This window comes from Oncorhynchus keta, unplaced genomic scaffold, assembly GCF_023373465.1.
Source record: "Oncorhynchus keta strain PuntledgeMale-10-30-2019 unplaced genomic scaffold, Oket_V2 Un_contig_1254_pilon_pilon, whole genome shotgun sequence".
In the NCBI taxonomy this organism is placed as follows: domain Eukaryota; kingdom Metazoa; phylum Chordata; class Actinopteri; order Salmoniformes; family Salmonidae; genus Oncorhynchus; species Oncorhynchus keta.
The window spans coordinates 348,239-373,239 of NW_026277910.1; the positions used below are offsets into that span (position 1 = coordinate 348,239).

Below are 25,001 nucleotides of genomic sequence, written 5' to 3' on the forward strand. Positions count from 1 at the left end.
TGCGCCTCCCATAGTCTGCTCTGGACTTGGGGACTGTGAAGAGACCTCTGGTGCCATGTCTTGTGGGGTATGCATGGGTGTCTGAGCTGTGTGCCAGTAGTTTAGACAGAGAGCTCGGTGCATTCAACATGTCAATACCTCTTCATAAATAAAAGTAGTGATGAAGTCAATCTGTCCTCCACTTTCAGCCAGGAGAGATTGACATGCATATTATTAATATTAGCTCTCTGTGTACATGGCCAGCCGTATAAAAAATGCTTATTGAAATGATTGATTATCGTAGTTTATTGGTGGTGACAGAGTTTCCTATCCTCAGTGCAGTGGGCAGCTGGGAGGAGGTGGTCTTATTCTCCATGGACTTTACAGTGTTTCCTAGCCTCAGTGCAGTGGGCAGCTGGGAGGAGGTGCTCTTATTCTCCATGGACTTTACAGTGTTTCCTATCCTCAGTGTAGTGGACAGCTGGGAGGAGGTGCTCTTATTCTCCATGGACTTTACAGTGTTTCCTAGCCTCAGTGCAGTGGGCAGCTGGGAGGAGGTGCTCTTATTCTCCATGGACTTTACAGTGTTTCCTAGCCTCAGTGCAGTGGGCAGCTGGGAGGAGGTGCTCTTATTCTCCATGGACTTTACAGTGTTTCCTATCCTCAGTGTAGTGGACAGCTGGGAGGAGGTGCTCTTATTCTCCATGGACTTTACAGTGTTTCCTAGCCTCAGTGCAGTGGGCAGCTGGGAGGAGGTGCTCTTATTCTCCATGGACTTTACAGTGTTTCCTAGCCTCAGTGTAGTGGACAGCTGGGAGGAGGTGCTCTTATTCTCCATGGACTTTACAGTGTTTCCTAGCCTCAGTGCAGTGGGCAGCTTTCTTATTCTCCATGGACTTTACAGTGTTTCCTAGCCTCAGTGCAGTGGGCAGCTGGGAGGAGGTGCTCTTATTCTCCATGGACTTTACAGTGTTTCCTAGCCTCAGTGCAGTGGGCAGCTGGGAGGAGATGTTCTTATTCTCCATGGACTTTACAGTGTTTCCTAGCCTCAGTGCAGTGGGCAGCTGGGAGGAGGTGCTCTTATTCTCCATGGACTTTACAGTGTTTCCTAGCCTCAGTGCAGTGGGCAGCTGGGAGGAGGTGCTCTTATTCTCCATGGACTTTACAGTGTTTCCTAGCCAGTCAGTGGGCAGCTGGGAGGAGGTGCTCTTATTCTCCATGGACTTTGTGTTTCCTAGCCTCAGTGCAGTGGGCAGCTGGGAGGAGGTGCTCTTATTCTCCATGGACTTTACAGTGTTTCCTAGCCTCAGTGCAGTGGGCAGCTGGGAGGAGGTGCTCTTATTCTCCATGGACTTTACAGTGTTTCCTAGCCTCAGTGCAGTGGGCAGCTGGGAGGAGGTGCTCTTATTCTCCATGGACTTTACAGTGTTTCCTAGCCTCAGTGCAGTGGGCAGCTGGGAGGAGGTGCTCTTATTCTCCATGGACTTTACAGTGTTTCCTAGCCTCAGTGCAGTGGGCAGCTGGGAGGAGGTGCTCTTATTCTCCATGGACTTTACAGTGTTTCCTAGCCTCAGTGCAGTGGGCAGCTGGGAGGAGGTGCTCTTATTCTCCATGGACTTTACAGTGTTTCCTATCCTCAGTGTAGTGGACAGCTGGGAGGAGGTGCTCTTATTCTCCATGGACTTTACAGTGTTTCCTAGCCTCAGTGCAGTGGGCAGCTGGGAGGAGGTGCTCTTATTCTCCATGGACTTTACAGTGTTTCCTAGCCTCAGTGTAGTGGACAGCTGGGAGGAGGTGCTCTTATTCTCCATGGACTTTACAGTGTTTCCTAGCCTCAGTGCAGTGGGCAGCTGGGAGGAGGTGCTCTTATTCTCCATGGACTTTGTGACTTCAGTGGACAGCTGGGAGGAGGTGCTCTTATTCTCCATGGACTTTACAGTGTTTCCTAGCCTCAGTGCAGTGGGCAGCTGGGAGGAGGTGTTCTTATTCTCCATGGACTTTACAGTGTTTCCTAGCCTCAGTGCAGTGGTGCAGCTGGCCTCAGTGCAGTGGGCAGCTGGGAGGAGGTGCTCTTATTCTCCATGGACTTTACAGTGTTTCCTAGCCTCAGTGCAGTGGGCAGCTGGGAGGAGGTGCTCTTATTCTCCATGGACTTTACAGTGTTTCCTAGCCTCAGTGCAGTGGGCAGCTGGGAGGAGGTGCTCTTATTCTCCATGGACTTTACAGTGTTTCCTAGCCTCAGTGCAGTGGGCAGCTGGGAGGAGGTGCTCTTATTCTCCATGGACTTTACAGTGTTTCCTAGCCTCAGTGCAGTGGGCAGCTGGGAGGAGGTGCTCTTATTCTCCATGGACTTTACAGTGTTTCCTAGCCTCAGTGCAGTGGGCAGCTGGGAGGAGGTGCTCTTATTCTCCATGGACTTTACAGTGTTTCCTAGCCTCAGTGCAGTGGGCAGCTGGGAGGAGGTGCTCTTATTCTCCATGGACTTTACAGTGTTTGCAGTGGGCAGCTGGGAGGAGGTGCCTCATGGACTTTGCAGTGTAGGTGCAGTGGGCAGCTGGGAGGAGGTGCTCTTATTCTCCATGGACTTTACAGTGTTTCCTAGCCTCAGTGCAGTGGGCAGCAGGGAGGAGGTGCTCTTATTCTCCATGGACTTTACAGTGTTTCCTAGCCTCAGTGCAGTGGGCAGCTGGGAGGAGGTGCTCTTATTCTTCATGGACTTTACAGTGTTTCCTAGCCTCAGTGCAGTGGGCAGCTGGGAGGAGGTGCTCTTATTCTCCATGGACTTTACAGTGTTTCCTAGCCTCAGTGCAGTGGGCAGCTGGGAGGAGGTGCTCTTATTCTCCATGGACTTTACAGTGTTTCCTAGCCTCAGTGCAGTGGGCAGCTGGGAGGAGGTGCTCTTATTCTCCATGGACTTTACAGTGTTTCCTAGCCTCAGTGCAGTGGGCAGCTGGGAGGAGGTGCTCTTATTCTCCATGGACTTTACAGTGTTTCCTAGCCTCAGTGCAGTGGGCAGCTGGGAGGAGTTGCTCTTATTCTCCATGGACTTTACAGTGTTTCCTAGCCTCAGAGCAGTGGGCAGCTGGGAGGAGGTGCTCTTATTCTCCATGGACTTTACAGGAATAAGTGCTACAGGATGCAAATTTATTTTTGAAAAAGCCTTAGCTTTCCTGACTGACTGTGTAAATTGGCTCCTGACTTCCCTGAAAGTTTCTGTACGCCATTATCATCGATTTTGTTGCTGGTTAAGGGCAGTCAAGTCTGGGGTGAACAAAGGGTTACATCTGTTGTTAGTTCTACATTTTTTTTGAATGGGTCATGCTTACTTAAGATTGTGAGGAAAGTTACTTTTAAAGAGCAACCAGGCATCCTCTACTGAAGGGATGAGGTCAATATCCTTCCAGCATACCCAGGCCAAGTCGATTAGAAAGGCCTGCTCACTGAAGTGTTTTAGGGAGTGTTTGACAGTGATGAGGGGTGGTCGTTTGACCAGGGACCCATTTCGTACACAGGCAATGAGGAAGTGATTGCTGAGATCCTAGTTGAAGACAGCAGATGTGTATGTAGAGGGCAAGTTGGTCAGGAGGATATCTTTGAGGGTTCCCATGTTTACGGATTTAGGATTGTTCCTGGTAGGTTCCTTGATCATTTGTGTGAGATTGAGGGCATCTAGCTTAGATTGTAGGATGGCTGGGGGTTAAGCTTATCCCAGTTTAGGTCACCTAACAGTACGAACTCTGAAGATGGATGGGGGGCAATCAATTCACATATGGTGTCCAGGGCACAGCTGGGGGCTGAGGGGGTTTTATAACAAGCAACAACGGTGAGAGACTAATTTCTGGAAATGTGGATTTATTTGTTTGTTTAGGCACAGACCTGGATAGTATGACATAACTTTGCAGGCTATCTCTGCAGTAGATTGCAACTCCTCCCCCTTTGGCAGTTCTATCTTGACGGAAAATGTTGTAGTTGGTGATGGAAATTGCGGAATTTTTGGTGGCCTTCCTAAGCCGGAATTCAGACACGGCTAGGACATCAGGGTTGGCGGAGTGTGCTAAAGCAGTGAATAAAACAAACTTATACTGAATATATTTTTAAAAATAGGATAAGGATATTTACACGGGACGGGACAAGACTAAACGTCCGACTGCTACGCCATCTTGGACTTGTAGCTGTAATTGCTGCCAAAGGTGGCTCTGACTTTGGGGGGGGTGAATAGTTATGCACGCTCAAGTCTTCTGTTTTTTTTGTCTTATTTCTTGTTTGTTTCACACACAATTTTTTTTGGGGGGGGGGATCTTCAAAGTGGTGGGCATGTTGTGTAAATCAAATGATACAATCTCCCCAAAGATCCATTTTAATTCCAGATTGTAAGGCAACAAAATAGGAAAAATTCCAAGGGGAGTGAATACTTTTGCAAGCCACTATATGTAAATGTGATATTTCCATTTTTTATTTGGAAATTAGCAACATTTCTAAACTTGTTTTGGCTTTGTCATTATGGTTATTGTGTGTAGATTGATGAGGGGGGGAAAACTATTTAATATATTTTAAGGCTGTAACCAAATGTGGCAAAAGGGGTCTGAATACTTTCTGAAGGTGCTGTGTGCACATCTGGCACAAAAGTGTTTCGTTATGGGAGAAATACGGGACGTGTGGAGGGCCGTTACAAGGCTGGACACTTCGTTATGGGAGAAATACGGGACGTGTGGAGGGCCGTTACAAGGCTGGACACTTCGTTATGGGAGAAATACGGGATGTGTGGAGGGCCGTTACAAGGCTGGACACTTCGTTATGGGAGAAATACGGGACGTGTGGAGGGCCGTTACAAGGCTGGACACTTCCAGAAACTGTTTTCGGACTTGTGCACGGGAATGTTCCAACCGTAAGTGTGCCTTTCCATGCAGAGATGAACTACAAAATGCATTTATATGACATAATATTACTATATTTCAGGGTCTGAACTACAAAGAAGATTGGAAGCTGGTGACAGTCCTTATTGGAATGAATGACATCTGTGATTATTGTAAAAACAAAGTAAGGCAATGTATTTTTTCATAGATTATTGGATATAAAGTCCCTCATACCTATTAGATAGTCACTCCTACACATTAGATACAGTCACTCCTACACATTAGATACAGTCAATCCTACACAGTAGATACAGTCAACCCTACACAGTAGATACAGTCACTCCTGCCCAGTAAATGCAGTCACTCCTGCCCAGTAGATGCAGTCACGCCTGCCCAGTAGATGCAGTCACGCCTGCCCAGTAGATGCAGTCACGCCTGCCCAGTAGATGCAGTCACGCCTGCCCAGTAGATGCAGTCACTCCTGCCCAGTAAATGCAGTCACTCCTGCCCAGTAGATGCAGTCACGCCTGCCCAGTAGATGCAGTCACGCCTGCCCACTAGATGCAGTCACGCCTGCCCAGTAGATGCAGTCACGCCTGCCCAGTAGATGCAGTCACGCCTGCCCAGTAGATGCAGTCACGCCTGCCCAGTAGATGCAGTCACGCCTGCCCAGTAGATGCAGTCACGCCTGCCCAGTAGATGCAGTCACGCCTGCCCAGTAGCCTTTCTGCCCTACTTTAGATACATTGCCATGTTTGTTAACTAAACTCACCAGATTATCTGACAGAGTAATTAACGGTGTATATTAAACAGAGAGAAATACTGCACTGCTGTTCTCGCGGCTGTAAAACTGATACTGTTTATTAATATTCCAGACTCTCTTCTCAGCGGACAACTTCATCTACTACATGACAGAGATGCTTGACACAATGATGAATGAGGTATGACAGATGCTTGACACGATGATGAACGAGGTATGACAGATGCTTGACACGATGATGAACGAGGTATGACAGATGCTTGACATGATGATGAACGAGGTATGACAGATGCTTGATACGATGATGAACGAGGTATGACCGATGCTTGACACGATGAGGAATGAGGTGTGACAGATGCTTGACACGATGATGAACGAGATATGACCGATGCTTGACACGATGAGGAACGAGGTATGACAGATGCTTGACACGATGATGAACGAGGTATGACAGATGCTTGACACGATGATGAACGAGGTATGACAGCTGCATGACACGATGATGAACGAGGTATGACCGATGCGTGACACGATGATGAACGTGATATGACAAATGCTTGACACAATGATGAACGAAGTATGACAGATGCTTGATACGATGATGAACGAGGTATGACCGATGCTTGACACGATGATAAACGTGATATGACAGATGCTTGACATGATGATGAACGATGTATAACATATGACATTATAAAATCCATGTACACAAACAACAAGTGTGCGGTTAAAATTGGCAAAAAACACACACAATTCTTCACACAGGGTCGTGGGGTTAGACAGGGATGCAGCTTAAGCCCCACCCTCTTCAACATATATATCAACGAACTGGCGCGGGCACTAGAAAAGTCTGCAGCACCCGGCCTCCCCCTGCTAGAATCCGAAGTCAAATGTCTGCTGTTTGCTGATGATCTGGTGCTTCTGTCACCAACCAAGGAGGGCCTACAGCAGCACCTAGATCTTATGCACAGATTCTGTCAGACCTGGGCCCTGACAGTAAATCTCAGTAAGACCAAAATAATGGTGTTCCAAAAAGGTCCAGTCACCAGGACCACAAATACAAATTCCATCTAGACACTGTTGCCCTAGAGCACACAAAAACTATACATACCTTGGCCTAAACATCAGCGCCAGAGGTAACTTCCACAAAGGTGTGAACGATCTGAGAGACAAGGCAAGAAGGGCATTCTATGCCATCAAAAGAAACATAAATGTCAACATACCAATTAGGATTTGGCTAAAAATACTTGAATCAGTCATAGAGCCCATTGCCCTTTATGGTTGTGAGGTCTGGGGTCCGCTCACCAACCAAGACTTCACAAAATGGGACAAACACCAAATTGAGACTCTGCACGCAGAATTCTGCAAAAATATCCTCCGTGTACAACGTAAAACACCAAATAATGCATGCAGAGCAGAATTAGGCCGATACCCACTAATTATCAAAATCCAGAAAAGAGCCATTAAATTCTACAACCACCTAAAAGGAAGCGATTCACAAACCTTCCATAACAAAGCCATCACAAACAGAGAGATGAACCTGGAGAAGAGTCCCTAAGCAAGCTGGTCCTGGGGCTCTGTTCACAATCACAAACACACCCTACAGAGCCCCAGGACAACAGCACAATTAGACCCAACTAAATCATGAGAAAACAAAAAAGATAATTACTTAACACATTGGAAAGAATTAACAAAAAAACAGAGCAAACTAGAATGCTATTTGGCCCTACACAGAGAGTACACAGCGGCAGAATACCTGACCACTGTGACTGACCCAAAATTAAGGAAAGCTTTGACTATGTACAGACTCAGTGAGCATAGCCTTGCTATTGAGAAAGGCCGCCGTAGGCAGACATGGCTCTCAAGAGAAGACAGGCTATGTGCTCACTGCCCACAAAATGAGGTGGAAACTGAGCTGCACTTCCTAACCTCCTGCCCAATGTATGACCATATTAGAGAGACATATTTCCCCCAGATCACACAGATCCACAAAGAATTCGAAAACATATCCAATTTTGAAAAACTCCCATATCTACTGGGTGAAATTCCACAGTGTGCCATCACAGCAGCAAGATTTGTGACCTGTTGCCACGAGAAAAGGGCAACCAGTGAAGAACAAACACCATTGTAAATACAACCCATATTTATGCTTATTTATTTTATCTTGTGTCCTTTAATTATTTGTACATTGTGTGTATATATATATATATATAATATGACATTTGTAATGTATTTACATTTGTAATGTCTTTACTGTTTTGAAACTGTTGTATGTGTAATGTTTACTGTTAATTTTTGTTGTTTTTCACTTTATATATTCACTTTGTATGTTGTCTACCTCACTTGCTTTGGCAATGTTAACACATGTTTCCCATGCCAATAAAGCCCTTGAATTGAATTGAATTGAATTGAATTGAATTGAATTGTATAGTCAAGTTATTTTGTAACATTTTATTATGAACTGAAGGTGATTCTATGTTTGTTCTTCACTGATTTCTCTTTCCGTCTCTTTTCTCTCCCCCCTCTTTCTCTCTCTCTTCTCCCTCTCTTCTCTCTCTCTCTTCTCTCTTTTCTCTCTCTTCTCCCTCTCTCTTCTGCCTTTCCCTCTTCTTTTGATCTCTTTCTCGCTTTCTCTCTCTCTCGCTTTCTCTCTCTCTCTCTCTCTCTCTCTCTCTCTCTCTCTCTCTCTCTCTCTCTTCTCTCTCTCTCTCTCTCTCTCTCTCTCTCTCTCTCTCTCTCTCTCTCTCTCTCTCTCTCTCTCTCTCTCAGGTCCCTAGGATGATAGTGAACATGGTTCAGATCCTTCCCATGGAGGCTCTCAGAGAAGTTCAGAGGCCCTCCATCGGCTGTGAGCTCCAAAAGTAGGACTGCTCTCCCTAACCTTGAAACAATTCCACTCAAGTGTCTTTAAATGTGGTAATCTCTACCACAAAGTTTCTGCTCCCACTTGGTGGTACCAGGGGATAAATCTACCGACCTGAAGGAACTAGGGTTAGTGTTTAGGAGTTGGGGTTAAATTACTGAAATGTTGTAATCTCTACCAAGGAGGTTCTGCTCCTGCTTGGTGTTACCAGAGGATAACTCTACTGACCTGAAGGAACTTATAGAACTCAACTTTGAATTTCAGGTGTGTGTTGATACAGCCCTATATCCAAGGGGTGGGCAACTCCAGTTCTCAAGTGCCTGATTGGTGCCCACCCCTGCTCTATCCCAGCATGCAGCCTGTGTGAACACTTCCCTATCTTCCACTGAGTACCCTTGACATGATATTCTATTGATACCTATCTTCCATTGTGTTTCCAGTCATGATACTCTATTGATACCTATCTCTCATTGTGTTTCTAGAGGAGGCTGGAGAAGCTTCTGGAAAGCGACCGCTTCTTCAAAGAGGACTTTGCTGTGGTTCTGCAGCCCTATCTTCAAAACGCCCAGCCACCAAGACTGCCTGTTCGTTCCCTACCCATGAACCTCTAACTCCTAACCACTAACCCCTAACATCTAACCCCTACCTACAACACACAGAACCACCAAGACTGCCTGTTCGTTCCCTACCCATGAACCTCTAACTCCTAACCACTAACCCCTAACATCTAACCCCTACCTACAACACACAGAACCACCAAGACTGCCTGTTCGTTCCCTACCCATGAACCTCTAACTCCTAACCACTAACCCCTAACATCTAACCCCTACCTACAACACACAGAACCACCAAGACTAACTGTTCGTTCTCTAACCCCTAACCCATACCACCTAACCTCTAACCCCTACCTACAATACGCCCAAACACCAAGACCAACCGTTCATTCCCTAACCCCTAACCTCTACCCACAACAAGTTCAACCAGACTAATAGTTTGTTCCTTCAGGACAAAGAGTTCGATCTTGGTTTCATCAGACCAGAAAATCTTGTTTCTCATGGTCTGAGAATCCTTTAAGTGCATTTTGATAAACTCCAAGCGGGCTGTCATGTGCCTTTTACTGAGGAGTGGCTTCCGTCTGGCCACTCTACCATAAAGGCCTGATTGGTGGAGTGCTGCAGCGATGGTTGTCCTTCTGGAAGGTTCTCCCATCTCCCCAGAGGAACTCTGGAGCTCTGTCAGAGTGACCATCGGGTTCTTGGTCACCTCCCTGACCAAGGCCCTTCTCCCCTGATTGCTCAGTTTGGCCGGGCGGCCAGCTCTAGGAAGAGTCTGGGTGGTTCCAAACTTCTTCCATTGAAGAATGATGGAGGCCACTGTGTTCTTGGGGACCTTCAATGCTGCAGGCATTTTTTGGTACCCTTCCCCAGATCTGTGCCTCGACACAATCCTGTCTCAGAGCTCTACGGACAATTCCTTCAACCTCATGGCTTGTTTTTTCTCTCTGACATGCACTGTCAACAGTGAGACCTGTTATAGGATGCACCTGAGCTCAGTTTCTAGTCTCATAGTAAAGGGTCTGAATACCAATGTAAATAAGGTATTTAAAAAAAAATGTAAATGTTTATTTCTAAAAACCTGTTTTCGCCTTGTCATTAAGGGGTATTGTGTGTAGATTGATGAGGATTTATTTAATCAATTTTAGAATAAGGCTGTAACGTAACAAAATGCAGAACAAGGGAAGGGGTCTGAATACTTTCTGAATGCGCTGTAAGTAACTCTAAATGAAGCATAGAGGAGTACCTGTAACTCTAAATGAAGCATAGAGGAGTACATGTAACTCTAAATGAAGCATAGAGGAGTACCTGTAACTCTAAATGAAGCATAGAGGAGTACCTGTAACTCTAAATGAAGCATAGAGGAGTACCTGTGTCTATACTATAAACATACTATAAATATAAACATGCATACTATAAATAATGCCATGGAATTCTGAGCAACTCTTGCCTGCTAAAAGAGCTAGTGTAGACCACAGCCATATGGATTAGCCAGATCAGGACCTAACATAAGGACAACTAAATGAACTAGTGTAGCCCTCAGCCATTTGGATTAGCCAGATCAGGACCTAACATAAGGACAACTAAATGAACTAGTGTACCCCACAGCCAGATCAGGACCTAACATAAGGACAACTAAATGAACTAGTGTAGCCCACAGCCATTTGGATTAGCCAGATCAGGACCTAACATAAAGACAACTAAAAGAACTAGTGTAGCCCACAGCCATATGGCACAGCCAGATCAGGACCTAACATAAGGACAACTAAATGAACTAGTGTAGCCCACAGCCAGATCAGGACCTAACATAAGGACAACTAAATGAACTAGTGTAGCCCACAGCCAGATCAGGACCTAACATAAGGACAACTAAATGAACTAGTGTAGCCCACAGCCATATGGCACAGCCAGATCAGGACCTAACATAAGGACAACTAAATGAACTAGTGTAGCCCACAGCCAGATCAGGACCTAACATAAGGACAACTAAATGAACTAGTGTAGCACACAGCCATATGGCACAGCCAGATCAGGACCTAACATAAAGACAACTAAATGAACTAGTGTAGCCCACAGCCATTTGTCAATGTGCAGGGGTACGGGTTAGTAATGAGACTATATACAGGGGGTACCAGTACAGAGTCAATGTGCAGGGGTACAGGTTAGTAATGAGACTATATACAGGGGGTACCAGTACAGAGTCAATGTGCAGGGGTACAGGTTAGTAATGAGACTATATACAGGGGTACCAGTACAGAGTCAATGTGCAGGGGTACGGGTTAGTAATGAGACTATATACAGGGGGTACCAGTACAGAGTTAATGTGCAGGGGTACAGGTTAGTAATGAGACTATATACAGGGGTACCAGCACAGAGTCAATGTGCAGGGGTACGGGTTAGTAATGAGACTATATACAGGGGGTACCAGTACAGAGTCAATGTGCAGGGGTACAGGTTAGTAATGAGACTATATACAGGGGGTACCAGTACAGAGTCAATGTGCAGGGGTACAGGTTAGTAATGAGACTATATACAGGGGTACCAGTACAGAGTCAATGTGCAGGGGTACAGGTTAGTAATGAGACTATATACAGGGGGTACCAGTACAGAGCCAATGTGCAGGCGTACAGGTTAGTAATGAGACTATATACAGGGGGTATCAGTACAGAGTCAATGTGCAGGGGTACAGGTTAGTAATGAGACTATATACAGGGGTACCAGTACAGAGTCCATGTGCAGGGGTACGGGTTAGTAATGAGACTATATACAGGGGTACCAGTACAGAGTTCATGTGCAGGGGCACGGGTTAGTAATGAGACTATATACAGGGGTACCAGTACAGAGTCCATGTGCAGGGGTACAGGTTAGTAATGAGACTATATACAGGGGTACCAGTACAGAGTTCATGTGCAGGGGCACGGGTTAGTAATGAGACTATATACAGGGGTACCAGTACAGAGTTAATGTGCAGGGGTACGGGTTAGTAATGAGACTATATACAGGGGGACCAGTACAGAGTCCATGTGCAGGGGTACGGGTTAGTAATGAGACTATATACAGGGGGAACCGGTACAGAGTCCATGTGCAGGGGTACAGATTAGTTGAGGTAATTTGTACATGTAGGTAGGGGTAAAGTGACTATGCATGGATAATGAACAGCGAGTAGCAGCAGTGTACATGTGGTTTGGGGGTAGAAGCTGTTCATCAGTCTTATGGTTTGGGGGTAGAAGCTGTTCAGCAGTCTTATGGTTTGGGGGTAGAAGCTGTTCATCAGTCTTATGGTTTGGGGGTAGAAGCTGTTCAGCAGTCTTATGGTTTGGGGGTAGAAGCTGTTCAGCAGTCTTATGGTTTGGGGGTAGAAGCTGTTCAGCAGTCTTATGGTTTGGGGGTAGAAGCTGTTCAGCAGTCTTATGGTTTGGGGTAGAAGCTGTTCAGCAGTCTTATGGTTTGGGGTAGAAGCTGTTCAGCAGTCTTATGGTTTGGGGGTAGAAGCTGTTCAGCAGTCTTATGGTTTGGGGGTAGAAGCTGTTCAGCAGTCTTATGGTTTGGGGGTAGAAGCTGTTCAGCAGTCTTATGGTTTGGGGGTAGAAGCTGTTCAGCAGTCTTATGGTTTGGGGGTAGAAGCTGTTCAGCAGTCTTATGGTTTGGGGTAGAAGCTGTTCAGCAGTCTTATGGTTTGGGGGTAGAAGCTGTTCAGCAGTCTTATGGTTTGGGGGTAGAAGCTGTTCAGCAGTCTTATGGTTTGGGGGTAGAAGCTGTTCAGCAGTCTTATGGTTTGGGGGTAGAAGCTGTTCAGCAGTCTTATGGTTTGGGGGTAGAAGCTGTTCAGCAGTCTTATGGTTTGGGGGTAGAAGCTGTTCAGCAGTCTTATGGTTTGGGGGTAGAAGCTGTTCAGCAGTCTTATGGTTTGGGGGTAGAAGCTGTTCAGCAGTCTTATGGTTTGGGGGTAGAAGCTGTTCAGCAGTCTTATGGTTTGGGGGTAGAAGCTGTTCAGCAGTCTTATGGTTTGGGGGTAGAAGCTGTTCAGCAGTCTTATGGTTTGGGGGTAGAAGCTGTTCAGCAGTCTTATGGTTTGGGGTAGAAGCTGTTCAGCAGTCTTATGGTTTGGGGGTAGAAGCTGTTCAGCAGTCTTATGGTTTGGGGGTAGAAGCTGTTCAGCAGTCTTATGGTTTGGGGGTAGAAGCTGTTCAACAGTCTTATGGTTTGGGGGTAGAAGCTGTTCAACAGTCTTATGGTTTGGGGGTAGAAGCTGTTCAGCAGTCTTATGGTTTGGGGGTAGAAGCTGTTCAGCAGTCTTATGGTTTGGGGGTAGAAGCTGTTCAGCAGTCTGATGGTTTGGGGGTAGAAGCTGTTCAGCAGTCTTATGGTTTGGGGGTAGAAGCTGTTCAGCAGTCTTATGGTTTGGGGGTAGAAGCTGTTCAGCAGTCTTATGGTTTGGGGGTAGAAGCTGTTCAGCAGTCTTATGGTTTGGGGGTAGAAGCTGTTCAGCAGTCTTATGGTTTGGGGTAGAAGCTGTTCAGCAGTCTTATGGTTTGGGGGTAGAAGCTGTTCAGCAGTCTTATGGTTTGGGGGTAGAAGCTGTTCAGCAGTCTTATGGTTTGGGGGTAGAAGCTGTTCAGCAGTCTTATGGTTTGGGGGTAGAAGCTGTTCAGCAGTCTTATGGTTTGGGGGTAGAAGCTGTTCAGCAGTCTTATGGTTTGGGGGTAGAAGCTGTTCAGCAGTCTTATGGTTTGGGGGTAGAAGCTGTTCAGCAGTATTATGGTTTGGGGGTAGAAGCTGTTCAGCAGTCTTATGGCTTGGGGGTAGAAGCTGTTAAGGAGCCTTTTTGACCTAGACTTGGTGCTCCAGTACCGCTTGCCGTGTGGTAGCAGAGAGAACAGTCTATGACATGTGTGACTGGAGTCTTACCCCCTAAACCTTAACCTCTAACCCTTACCCCCTAAACCCTAACCTCTAACCCTTACCTACAACACGCCCAACCACAAAGATTTACACAGTATTCGTTTCCTTACCCCTAACTCATACCTACAACAAGCCCATCCACCAAGATGAAATGTTTGTTCCCTAACCCTAACCCTTACCCCCTAAACCTTAACCTCCAACCCCTACCTACAACATTTCCAACCACCAAGACTACCTGTTTTTGCTCCCTAACACCTACCTACGCTACAACAGACTGCCAATTTGTTCCCAAACCCCTACCTACGCCACACCCAACAACCGATACTGTCTATTCGTTCCCTACCTACGCCACACTCAACCTCCGAGACTGTCTATTCGTTCCCTAACCCCTACCTATGCTACAACAGACTGCCAATTTGTTCCCAAACCCCTACCTACGCCACACCCAACAACCGATACTGTCTATTCGTTCCCTACCTACGCCACACCCAACAACCGATACTGTCTATTCGTTCCCTACCTACGCCACACTCAACCTCCGAGACTGTCTATTCGTTCCCTACCTACGCCACACTCAACCTCCGAGACTGTCTATTCGTTCCCTAACCCCTACCTATACTACAACAGACTGCCTATTCGTTCCCTAAACCCTACCTACGCCACACCCAACAACCGAGACTGCCTATTCGTTCCCTAACCCCACCTACCCTCCAACCGAGGCTGCCTGTTTGTTCCCTACCCTCTGACCTCTAACCCCTGATCTCTAACCCCTTCCTACAACATGCCCAACCAAATCAAATCAAATCAAATTTTATTTGTCACATACACATGGTTAGCAGATGTTAAATGCGAGTGTAGCGAAATGCTTGTGCTTCTAGTTCCGACAATGCAACAATGCAGTGATAACCAAGATTTACACAGTATTCAATAAATCAAATCGATCTGCTACATCTATGATTTACTAAATAACTGAATCACTTAAAAAATCATATGTTTTAGCATAGTACCCTTGATAAATTAATGACCGTCTGTTATTGATTTTCACTTTAGGATGGAAAAATAGATCTCAGCTTTTTCACCGCAGACTGTTTCCACTTCAGAGTGAAGGGCCACGAGGAGCTGGCCAAGGGTTTATGGAACAACATGGTGAGTTAGGGGTTAAGGTTAGGAGCTGGCCAAGGGACGATGAAACCACATGGTGAGTTAGGGGTTAAGGTTAGGAGCTGGCCAAGGGTTTATGGAACAACATGGTGAGTTAGGGGTTAAGGTTAGGAGCTGGCCAAGGGTTTATGGAACAACATGGTGAGTTAGGGGTTAAGGTTAGGAGCTGGCCAAGGGTTTATGGAACCACATGGTGAGTTAGGGGTTAAGGTTAGGAGCTGGTCAAGGGTTTATGGAACAACATGGTGAGTTAGGGGTTAAGGTTAGGAGCTGGCCAAGGGTTTATGGAACCACATGGTGAGTTAGGGGTTAAGGTTAGGAGCTGGCCAAGGGTTTATGGAACAACATGGTGAGTTAGGGGTTAAGGTTAGGAGCTGGCCAAGGGGCGATGGAACAACATGGTGAGTTAGGGGTTAAGGTTAGGAGCTGGCCAAGGGTTTATGGAACCACATGGTGAGTTAGGGGTTAAGGTTAGGAGCTGGCCAAGGGTTTATGGAACAACATGGTGAGTTAGGGGTTAAGGTTAGGAGCTGGCCAAGGGGTCGATGGAACCACATGGTGAGTTAGGGGTTAAGGTTAGGAGCTGGCCAAGGGGCGATGGAACAACATGGTGAGTTAGGGGTTAAGGTTAGGAGCTGGCCAAGGGACGATGAAACCACATGGTGAGTTAGGGGTTAAGGTTAGGAGCTGGCCAAGGGGCGATGGAACCACATGGTGAGTTAGGGGTTAAGGTTAGGAGCTGGCCAAGGGGCGATGGAACAACATGGTGAGTTAGGGGTTAAGGTTAGGAGCTGGCCAAGGGACGATGAAACCACATGGTGAGTTAGGGGTTAAGGTTAGGAGCTGGCCAAGGGTTTATGGAACAACATGGTGAGTTAGGGGTTAAGGTTAGGAGCTGGCCAAGGGACAATGAAACCACATGGTGAGTTAGGGGTTAAGGTTAGGAGCTGGCAAGGGTTTATGGAACCACATGGTGAGTTAGGGGTTAAGGTTAGGAGCTGATGAAACCACATGGTGAGTTAGGGGTTAAGGTTAGGAGCTGGCCAAGGGTTTATGGAACAACATGGTGAGTTAGGGGTTAAGGTTAGGAGCTGGCCAAGGGACAATGAAACCACATGGTGAGTTAGGGGTTAAGGTTAGGAGCTGGCCAAGGGTTTATGGAACAACATGGTGAGTTAGGGGTTAAGGTTAGGAGCTGGCCAAGGGGCGATGAAACCACATGGTGAGTTAGGGGTTAAGGTTAGGAGCTGGAACGTGAAACCACATGGTGAGTTAGGGGTTAAGGTTAGGAGCTGGCCAAGGGTTTATGGAACCACATGGTGAGTTAGGGGTTAAGGTTAGGAGCTGGCCAAGGGACAATGGAACCACATGGTGAGTTAGGGGTTAAGGTTAGGAGCTGGTCAAGGGTTTATGGAACAACATGGTGAGTTAGGGGTTAGGGGTTAAGGTTAGGGGGTTAGGATTTAGGGGTTTGGGTTAGCAGTTGGGACTATGAAACAACATGGTGATCCCTCTTAACCTTTCTATGTTAAATAACGGTATGGGAAAATATTGCATACATTTTTTTGCGAAGAGAACATCGAGTTGTGTTTTGTTAATTTGAGCATGTCCTCCCATTTTTTTCCAGTTCCAACCGGAGGGACAAAAAGAGTTGGTGTCCACATTCTCAAACCCTGTCAAACTCATCTGCCCAAACAAGGTACTTGTATTGTATTTATTAAGGATCCACATTAGTTCCTACTGAGGTAGCAGCTACTCTTCCTGGGGTTTATTATGGATCCCCATTAGTTCCTGCCAAGGCAGCAGCTACTCTTCCTGGGGTTTATTATGGATCCCCATTAGTTCCTGCCAAGGTAGCAGCTACTCTTCCTGGGATCCTGCAAAATTAAGACAGTCCTATACAATTTTAAAAACAACAGACTTCACAACAAATTAAGTGTTACTCTACTACCACCTATCTACAACACAAAACGTGTACGTGTGTATAGTGTGTACAGTGTGTGTATAGTGTGTACAGTGTGTGTGTGTGTGTACAGTGTGTGTGTACAGTGTGTGTGTGTGTGTGTGTGTGTGTGTGTGTGTGTGTGTGTGTGTGTGTGTGTGTGTGTGTGTGTGTGTGTGTGTGTGTGTGTGTGTGTGTGTGTGTGTGTGTGTGTGTCTCTAAGATGGCGCAAACAGACATGGCCGCTCTGCTTCTGGCTCCAAAGCATATTTGCAGTATTTTTTTTATTTTTGTGTGTTATGTCTAACGTTATTGGCCCAGAACGTTTTTTGCATAATTACATTCAACCAGAAATAACTTTTGGATATCAGAGCGATGGTAATTCACCAACATTCCGACCAGAAGTTCGACTGAATTGTTCGTACCCCCCAAGGCAATTGAACTTATCTCAAACACTGCTCCAAAATGCAGCCTTCGGAGAAGAGGTTTTCAGAGTGGACTTCTAGTTCAACTCAGGAGGCGTGCACACCATCCACCGCTTCTGAGTATATTACTCACGAATGTTCAGTCTCTGGAAAATAAAGTAGATGAACTCAGGGCGAGGATCTATATCTATATCCGGAGAGAGCCAGCTGTGTTCTCGGTACATTGCGCAGACAGCAATAAAGAGCTCTCCAGGAAGAAGAAAGGTGTATGTTTCATGATTACCTACTCATGGTGTGATTGTCGTAATGTACACAGAAACTCGAGTCCTTTTGTTCACCTAGAATACCTCACAATCAAATGCTAACCGTGTTACCTCCCAAGAGAATTCTCTTCGGTTATATTAACAGCCCATGTATATTCCCCCTCAAGCCGATACCACGACGGCCCTCAAAGAACTACAGTGGACTTTGTGTAAACTGGAAACCACATATCCCGAAGCCACAATTATTTGTAGCTGGGAACTTTTAATAAAGAAAATCTGAGGAAAACTCTACCGAAGTTCTATCAACACATTGCCTGTAGTGCTTCAAAAACTCTCAACATTGTTCCATTCCCTTCCGGGAGGCACGACCCCAACCTGCCTTCGGGAAATCAGATCACGACTCCATTCTGCTCCTCCCTTTTACATCAGCTGATGTCACAAAGTGCTGTACGGAAACCCAGCATAAAACCTTAAACAGCAAGTAATGCAGGTGGTCCTTCTGTAGAAGTTGGTAGAGCATGGCGCTTATAATGCCAGGGTAGTGGGTTCGATCCCGGGACCACCCATATGTAGAATGTATGCACACATGACTGTAAGTCGCTTTGGATAAAAGCGTCTGCTAAATGGCATATGAGAGAGAGAGAGAGAGAGAGAGAGAGAGAGAGAGAGAGAGAGAGAGAGAGAGAGAGAGAGAGAATTATATATATTTATTTTTTGCTTGCTTCAGTTACTTGATGTGGAATAGAGTTCCATGTAGTTGGCTTACTGTGGAATAGAGTTCCATGTAGTCATGGCTCTATGTACTGTGGAATAGAGTTCCATGTAGTCATGGCTCTATGTAGTACTGTGGAATAGAGTTCCATGTAGTCATGGCTCTATGTAGTACTGTGGAATAGAGTTCCATGTAGTCATGGCTCTATGTAGTACTGTGGAATAGAGTTCCATGTAGTCATGGCTCTATGTAGTACTGTGGAATAGAGTTCCATGTAGTCATGGCTCTATGTAGTACTGTGGAATAGAGTTCCATGTAGTCATGGCTCTATGTAGTACTGTGGAATAGAGTTCCATGTAGTCATGGCTCTATGTAGTACTGTGGAATAGAGTTCCATGTAGTCATGGCTCTATGTTGTACTGTGGAATAGAGTTCCATGTAGTCATGGCTCTATGTTGTACTGTGGAATAGAGTTCCATGTAGTCATGGCTCTATGTAGTACTGTGGAATGGAGTTCCATGTAGTCATGGCTCTATGTTGTACTGTGTGCCTCCCATAGTCTGTTCTGGACTTGGGGACTGTGAAGAGACCTCTGGTGGCATGTATTGTGGGGTATGCATGGGTCTAACCCTAACAAACAGCTCAGTGAAGTCAACATGTCATTACTTCTCACAAAGACCAGCAGTGGTGAAGTCCATCTCTCCTCTGCTTTGAACCAGGAGAGATTGACCTGCATATTATTAATGTTAGCTCTCCGTGTATATTTTAGGGCCAGTCGTGCTGCCCCGTTCTGAGCCAATTGTGATTTTCAGAGGTCCCTCTTTGTGGCACATGACCACACGACTGACCAGTAGTCCAGGTGCTACAAAACTAGGGCCTGTAGGACCTGCCTTGTTGACAGTGCTGTTAAGAAGGCAGAGCAACGCTATATTATAGACAGACTTCTCCTCATCTTAGCTCTTGTATCAACATGTTTTGACCATGACAGTTTAGAATCCAGGGTTACAACAAGTAGTTTAGTCACCTCAACACGCTCAATTTCTACAATGCTGCATCAAATGTACATTATCCTATGGGCATTGGGAGACACAATGTAATTAACTTAATTTATGTCCCTCTAACTGCCCTTCATGGCTCTGTTGACCCTGCAGCTATTGAATGCAGTAATCATGTGCCTATGAACCAGCGATACAGTGGGGAGATGTTCAAATGTTCATAAATGACCAGCATGGTCGAATAATAACAAGGCAGAACAGTTGAAACTGGAGCAGCAGCACAGTCAGGTGGACCGGGGACAGCAAGGAGTCATCATGTCAGGTAGTCCTGGGGCACGGTCCTAGGGCTCAGGTCCTCCGAGAGAGAGAAAGAAAGAGAGAATTAGAGAGAGCATATGTGGGGTGGAGTTCCCTCTGCTGTTTCCTGAAGTCCACAATCATCTCTTTAGTTTTGTTGACGTTGAGTGTGAGGTTATTTTCCTGACACCACACTCCGAGGGCCCTCACCTCCTCTCTGTCGGCCGTCTCGTTGTTGTTGGTAATCAAGCCTACCACTGTTGTGTTGTGGGACCTGGGAAAATTACAGTTGGCTCAGAACAGGGCAGCATGGATGGCCCTTTAAAGTACACGGAGAGCTAACATTAATGACATGCATGCCAATCTCTCATGGCTCAAAGTGGAAGAGAGATTGACTTCATCACTACTTGTTTTTGTAAGAGGTGTTGACAAGCTGAATGCACCGAGCTGTCTGTTTAAAATACTTGCACCCATGCATAGCCCACAAGACATGCCACCAGAGGTCTCTTCACAGTCCCCAAGTCCAGATCAGACTATGGAGGTGTACAGTACTACATAGAGCCATGACTACATGGAACTCTATTCCACAGTACTACATAGAGCCATGACTACATGGAACTCTATTCCACAGTACTACATAGAGCCATGACTACATGGAACTCTATTCCACAGTACTACATAGAGCCATGACTACATGGAACTCTATTCCACATCAGGTAAATGATGCAGCAGTAAAATTAGGTTTATAAAACGGGTAAAAATACACCTTATGTAACAGCGGGGACTGTGAAGAGACACATACGGGGCGGCCTAGTGGTTAGAGTGTAGAGGCGGCAGGGTAGTCTAGTGGTTAGAGTGTAGAGGCGGCAGGGTAGCCTAGTGGTTAGAGTGTAGAGGCGGCAGGGTAGCCTAGTGGTTAGACTGTAGAGGCGGCAGGGTAGCCTAGTGGTTAGAGTGTAGAGGCGGCAGGGTAGCCTAGTGGTTAGAGGGTAGCCTAGTGGTTAGACTGCGACAGGGTAGCCTAGTGGTTAGAGGGTGTAGAGTCGACAGGGCAGGGAGTCGGCAGGGTAGCCTAGTGGTTAGAGAGTTGGACTAGTACCCAGAAGGTTGCAAGTTCAAACCCCCCAGCTGACAAGGTACAAATCTGTCGTTCTGCCCCTGAACAGGCAGTTAACCAACTGTTCCTAGGCCGTCATTGAAAATAAGAATTTGTTCTTAACTGACTTGCCTAGTTAAATAAAAAAAATACCAATTACAGACACATACATATGCAAACATTGTGATATGGTGGTATTAAATATTGTGTAATAATGTCATATGATGTACTGTTTTATCTTTTATTTTCTATGTAATGTAAGTGCTTTAATATGTTTGGTACCCAGGAAGAGGAGCTACTGCCTTGGCAATGGGGATCTCTAATAAATGCAAACCCGATATATTTTATAGTAGGCCCTATGTCAGCTCTGTTTTCCACAGTAGGCCCCATGTCAACCCTATGTCAACCCTATATATTTTGCATAGGCCCCATGTCAACCCTGTCAGTCCTATATATTTTAAAGTAGGCCCTATGTCATCCCTGTCTTCCACAGTAGGCCCTATATCAACCCTATGTCAGCTCTGTGTTTTACGGTAGCCTCCATGTCATCCCTACATAAGCCCTATACATTTTAAAGTAGGCCCCATGTCACCCCTATAACAGCCCTATATATTTTACAGTAGGCCCCCATGTCAACCCTACGTCATCCCTAAATATTTTACAGTAGGCCCCATGTCACCACATGGTAGGTCTATATATTTTACAGTAGGCCCTATGTATTTTACATAGGCCCTGTCTTTGAATCTCAAATTAGTCTTAAGTGAGATGTATGAACTAATGAATTGAAGACATTCACAACTGTCTGTTAATGGGGATGTTTTGTGATTTAGGACCATCCTTACATCTACACAAGACCCAGAGCTGTGTCTGTAGGACCACCACTGACCCTCCACATGCCCATGGTCATCTCCCTTCTACTCCTTACAATGTCTGCAATCTACTGATCTACATGACTGTTTCCAATGGGCTGATAATCTACATGACTGTTTCTAATGGGCTGATAATCCACATGACTGTTTCCAATGGGCTGATAATCTACATGACTGTTTCCAATGGGCTGATAATCTACATGACTTTTTCCAATGGGCTGATAATCCACATGACTGTTTCCAATGGGCTGATAATCTACATGACTGTTTCCAATGGGCTGATAATCCACATGACTTTTTCCAATGGGAACAAAGTGAGACAGGGAACAAAGTGAGGAGCAGACAGATATAGAGGGGTAATCGGGGGGTAATCAGAGGGGTAATCAACAAAGTAATGGAGTCCAATATTGCGCAGCTGCGCATAATGATGGTGACAGGTGTGTGTAATGAAGGGCAGCCTGGCGCCCTTGAGCGCCAGAGAGGGGGAGCGGGAGCAAGCGTGACACAGATCAGCTTTGCAATAAATAACTTCAGCCAGACCCCCTTTCACTCGCAGAGGGGAACTGGTGGGGGGTTGACAGCTCACACCCTGTTGTAAATCAAAGACAAGAACATTCAACTATCTCCCTCTTCAAATTCACCAAAGGAATGGAATGTGCCTTTGTCTACACAGACATTTTCCCGCCAAAACTTGAACACGTTCTAAAGCGAATACTGGAACATTATTTCTAACAGAGAACGTGGGGTCAGAGGAGATCTAAAGAATAATAATGTGATTTGGTTGTTATTTTGTGATGTCATTAAAAATATTATAGAGGAAATACTGTAAATTGAAAAGTATACACAGTACATGTATGAAGTTTCCATCCTCTATGTTGTGTAATAAATATGAAAAATTACGAAAGTGTTTTTGCTAAGAGAGGGTAGTGTATTGACTGGTACTGTATTGTAGCCCTGTGCATGGACAAAATACAAAATTAGGCCTTACTGTTGAATTCAGTCTACATTAATGAAGTAGCAAATTCCGTTATACACCAATAGAGCTGTAGGCAGGATTATCGTTGAGACTGTGTGTTTCCTTTTGACCCAGATAGCAGGGAAAGATTGACTCCGGTGTTGTATACCTGACAAAGGGTCAGAGGATGAATTATTACGTTTCCAGAGCTAGGGCATGAGAAAAGATATTTGTCAAGTAGTCTCAGCGAGTATTAATTTCTAGAGCTAGGACAAAAAGGTCAACCCGATTAAGGAAATTTGAGAAATATATTTGTTTGGCCAAAGCGAAGTATTATCTCTCTGTCTATCTCGCTTCAGGAGCGTGAGTAACTTAGACATGGCAAGTATTTCTTTATGTTACCGAGTGTTCTGGTAACGTTGCTAGCAAGAAACGCTGATTGGGTTGAGTGTGAGGCATTGTTAGTCAACCCCATTCCCAAATTGACCTTTTTGTGCTTGAAGTAAACATTCTGGTACAAGAACGGCTAGCTTTGCATTAGAGGCTAAGCTAACAAAGAGAGGGAAGCCATTCTCCTTTGTTTACAGCGAAATCCCGCCCTTGTGCGACAGAAGTCCTGGAATCCCGTGTGATTTCAGCATTCAGGGGTAAGTGACCCCTTGTGGTGAAGTAATTATTTTTGGAGAAAAAAAATCTATTGTGAGGGCAAATGTATTCTCACATCGGTAACAACTGGTTACACTACATAATATCCAACGAACTGATTGGATATCATTGTCTCGTTCGATTCAACAAGGAAATTTAAATTGCCAAACAAACCTTTTACCAGGTTGATCACTCATAAGTTAATTTGTTCCTACGAATGAGACATTTTAAACTTGTCGATCTTAATTTAGATACAGCGACGCTTCCAGATTAATTAAAGTTGAATTCCCTGAGAGCCTATATTAATCATGAACATTACATTTGTAAGAAGTGTTGACAAGCTGAATGCACCAAGCTGTCTGCACTGGGCACCCATGCATACCCCACAAGACATTCCACCAGAGGTCTCTTCACAGTCTCCAAGTCCAGAGCAGACTATGGGAGGCACACAGTACATAGAGCCATGACTACATGGAACTCTATTCCACAGTACTACATAGAGCCATGACTACATGGAACTCTATTCCACAGTACTACATAGAGCCATGACTACATGGAACTCTATTCCACAGTACTACATAGAGCCATGACTACATGGAACTCTATTCCACAGTACTACATAGAGCCATGACTACATGGAACTCTATTCCACAGTACTACATAGAACTCTATTCCACAGTACTACATAGAGACATGACCACATGGAACTCTATTCCACAGTACTACATAGAGCCATGACTACATGGAACTCTATTCCACAGTACTACATAGAGCCATGACTACATGGAACTCTATTCCACAGTACTACATAGAGACATGACTACATGGAACTCTATTCCACAGTACTACATAGAGCCATGACTACATGGAACTCTATTCCACAGTACTACATAGAGACATGACTACATGGAACTCTATTCCACAGTACTACATAGAGCCATGACTACATGGAACTCTATTCCACATCAAGTAACTGATGCAGCAGTAGATTCAGATTTAAAAAATACACCTTATGGAACAGCGGGGACTGTGAAGAGACACACACAAAGGTACAGACACATGCATACACACGCTAGACATGCCAATGTCAATGAGATGAGTTTGGATTGGTCTGTCATGTAGCATGCTTCTGTCTATAACATGAGCTGCTCAGAATGTGTAGGTAATACTTTCTAACACAGCTTTTTTTGAAAGATCACAAAGAACTGCAAAAACCCTCTGTCTCCAGATGACATATTCATACGAAGGCAACCAGGACATCCATGACAGAGAGGGAGAGGCGTTCACCCATGTAAGAGAGTCTAGCTAGCTACATTTTCAGATATTATGCATTTCTAATTTTGTCGAGAAGTTGTTTTCATTGCAAGTTAAAGCATACTGTTAGCTAGCTAGTAGCCATTTCACTTTACCGTTTACACCTTCTGTATCCTGTGCATGTGACAAATAAACTTTGATTTGATTTGATATAGTGTGTGTTTACCAGAGACGGTAATGTGAAGAAAAACATGACCTGGTTGCTGATGTCATGTAGCCTGCAGTTTTTGTGTTTACACTTTTTCATTAGGACAATGACAACTTTGATGTCGGACGACAACAGAATGTTCATGATTTCACTACGACAACTGTCCACAGACATGTCGATAGATGTAGTATAAGCAGTCTGGAAATCATTGGTTGTTTAGTACACACCCGTACTCCCTCTGTTTAGCTCATGGCCTCACGTGAATCCT

General features: G+C 45.3%; 1 protein-coding gene across 44 annotated transcripts; it reads left to right on the forward strand.

Moving 5' to 3' along the window:
• Nucleotides 1-254: 254 nt before the first annotated feature.
• LOC127917981 (phospholipase B1, membrane-associated-like) lies at nucleotides 255-24,735 on the forward strand. 44 transcript variants are annotated; one of them, XM_052501135.1, is made up of 8 exons: nucleotides 4,295-5,016; nucleotides 5,708-5,773; nucleotides 8,362-8,453; nucleotides 8,638-8,719; nucleotides 8,938-9,039; nucleotides 14,962-15,057; nucleotides 16,700-16,771; nucleotides 21,633-24,735. In XM_052501135.1, the coding sequence occupies exons 1-8, from the start codon at nucleotides 4,984-4,986 to the stop codon at nucleotides 21,744-21,746; spliced, it is 657 nt and encodes a 218-aa protein (XP_052357095.1). In that variant the 5' UTR covers nucleotides 4,295-4,983; the 3' UTR covers nucleotides 21,747-24,735. The 44 variants fall into 44 exon arrangements, 1 of the variants encoding a protein (XP_052357095.1); XR_008098196.1 differs by lacking the exons at nucleotides 8,362-8,453; nucleotides 8,638-8,719; nucleotides 8,938-9,039; ... (1 more) ...; nucleotides 16,700-16,771; nucleotides 21,633-24,735 and adding exons at nucleotides 255-800; nucleotides 922-1,119; nucleotides 1,246-1,707; nucleotides 1,891-1,956 and having other exon boundaries at nucleotides 2,610-5,016; nucleotides 5,708-6,621; XR_008098199.1 differs by lacking the exons at nucleotides 8,362-8,453; nucleotides 8,638-8,719; nucleotides 8,938-9,039; ... (1 more) ...; nucleotides 16,700-16,771; nucleotides 21,633-24,735 and adding exons at nucleotides 255-800; nucleotides 922-1,119; nucleotides 1,246-1,707; nucleotides 1,891-1,956 and having other exon boundaries at nucleotides 2,742-5,016; nucleotides 5,708-6,621.
• Nucleotides 24,736-25,001: the final 266 nt, after the last annotated feature.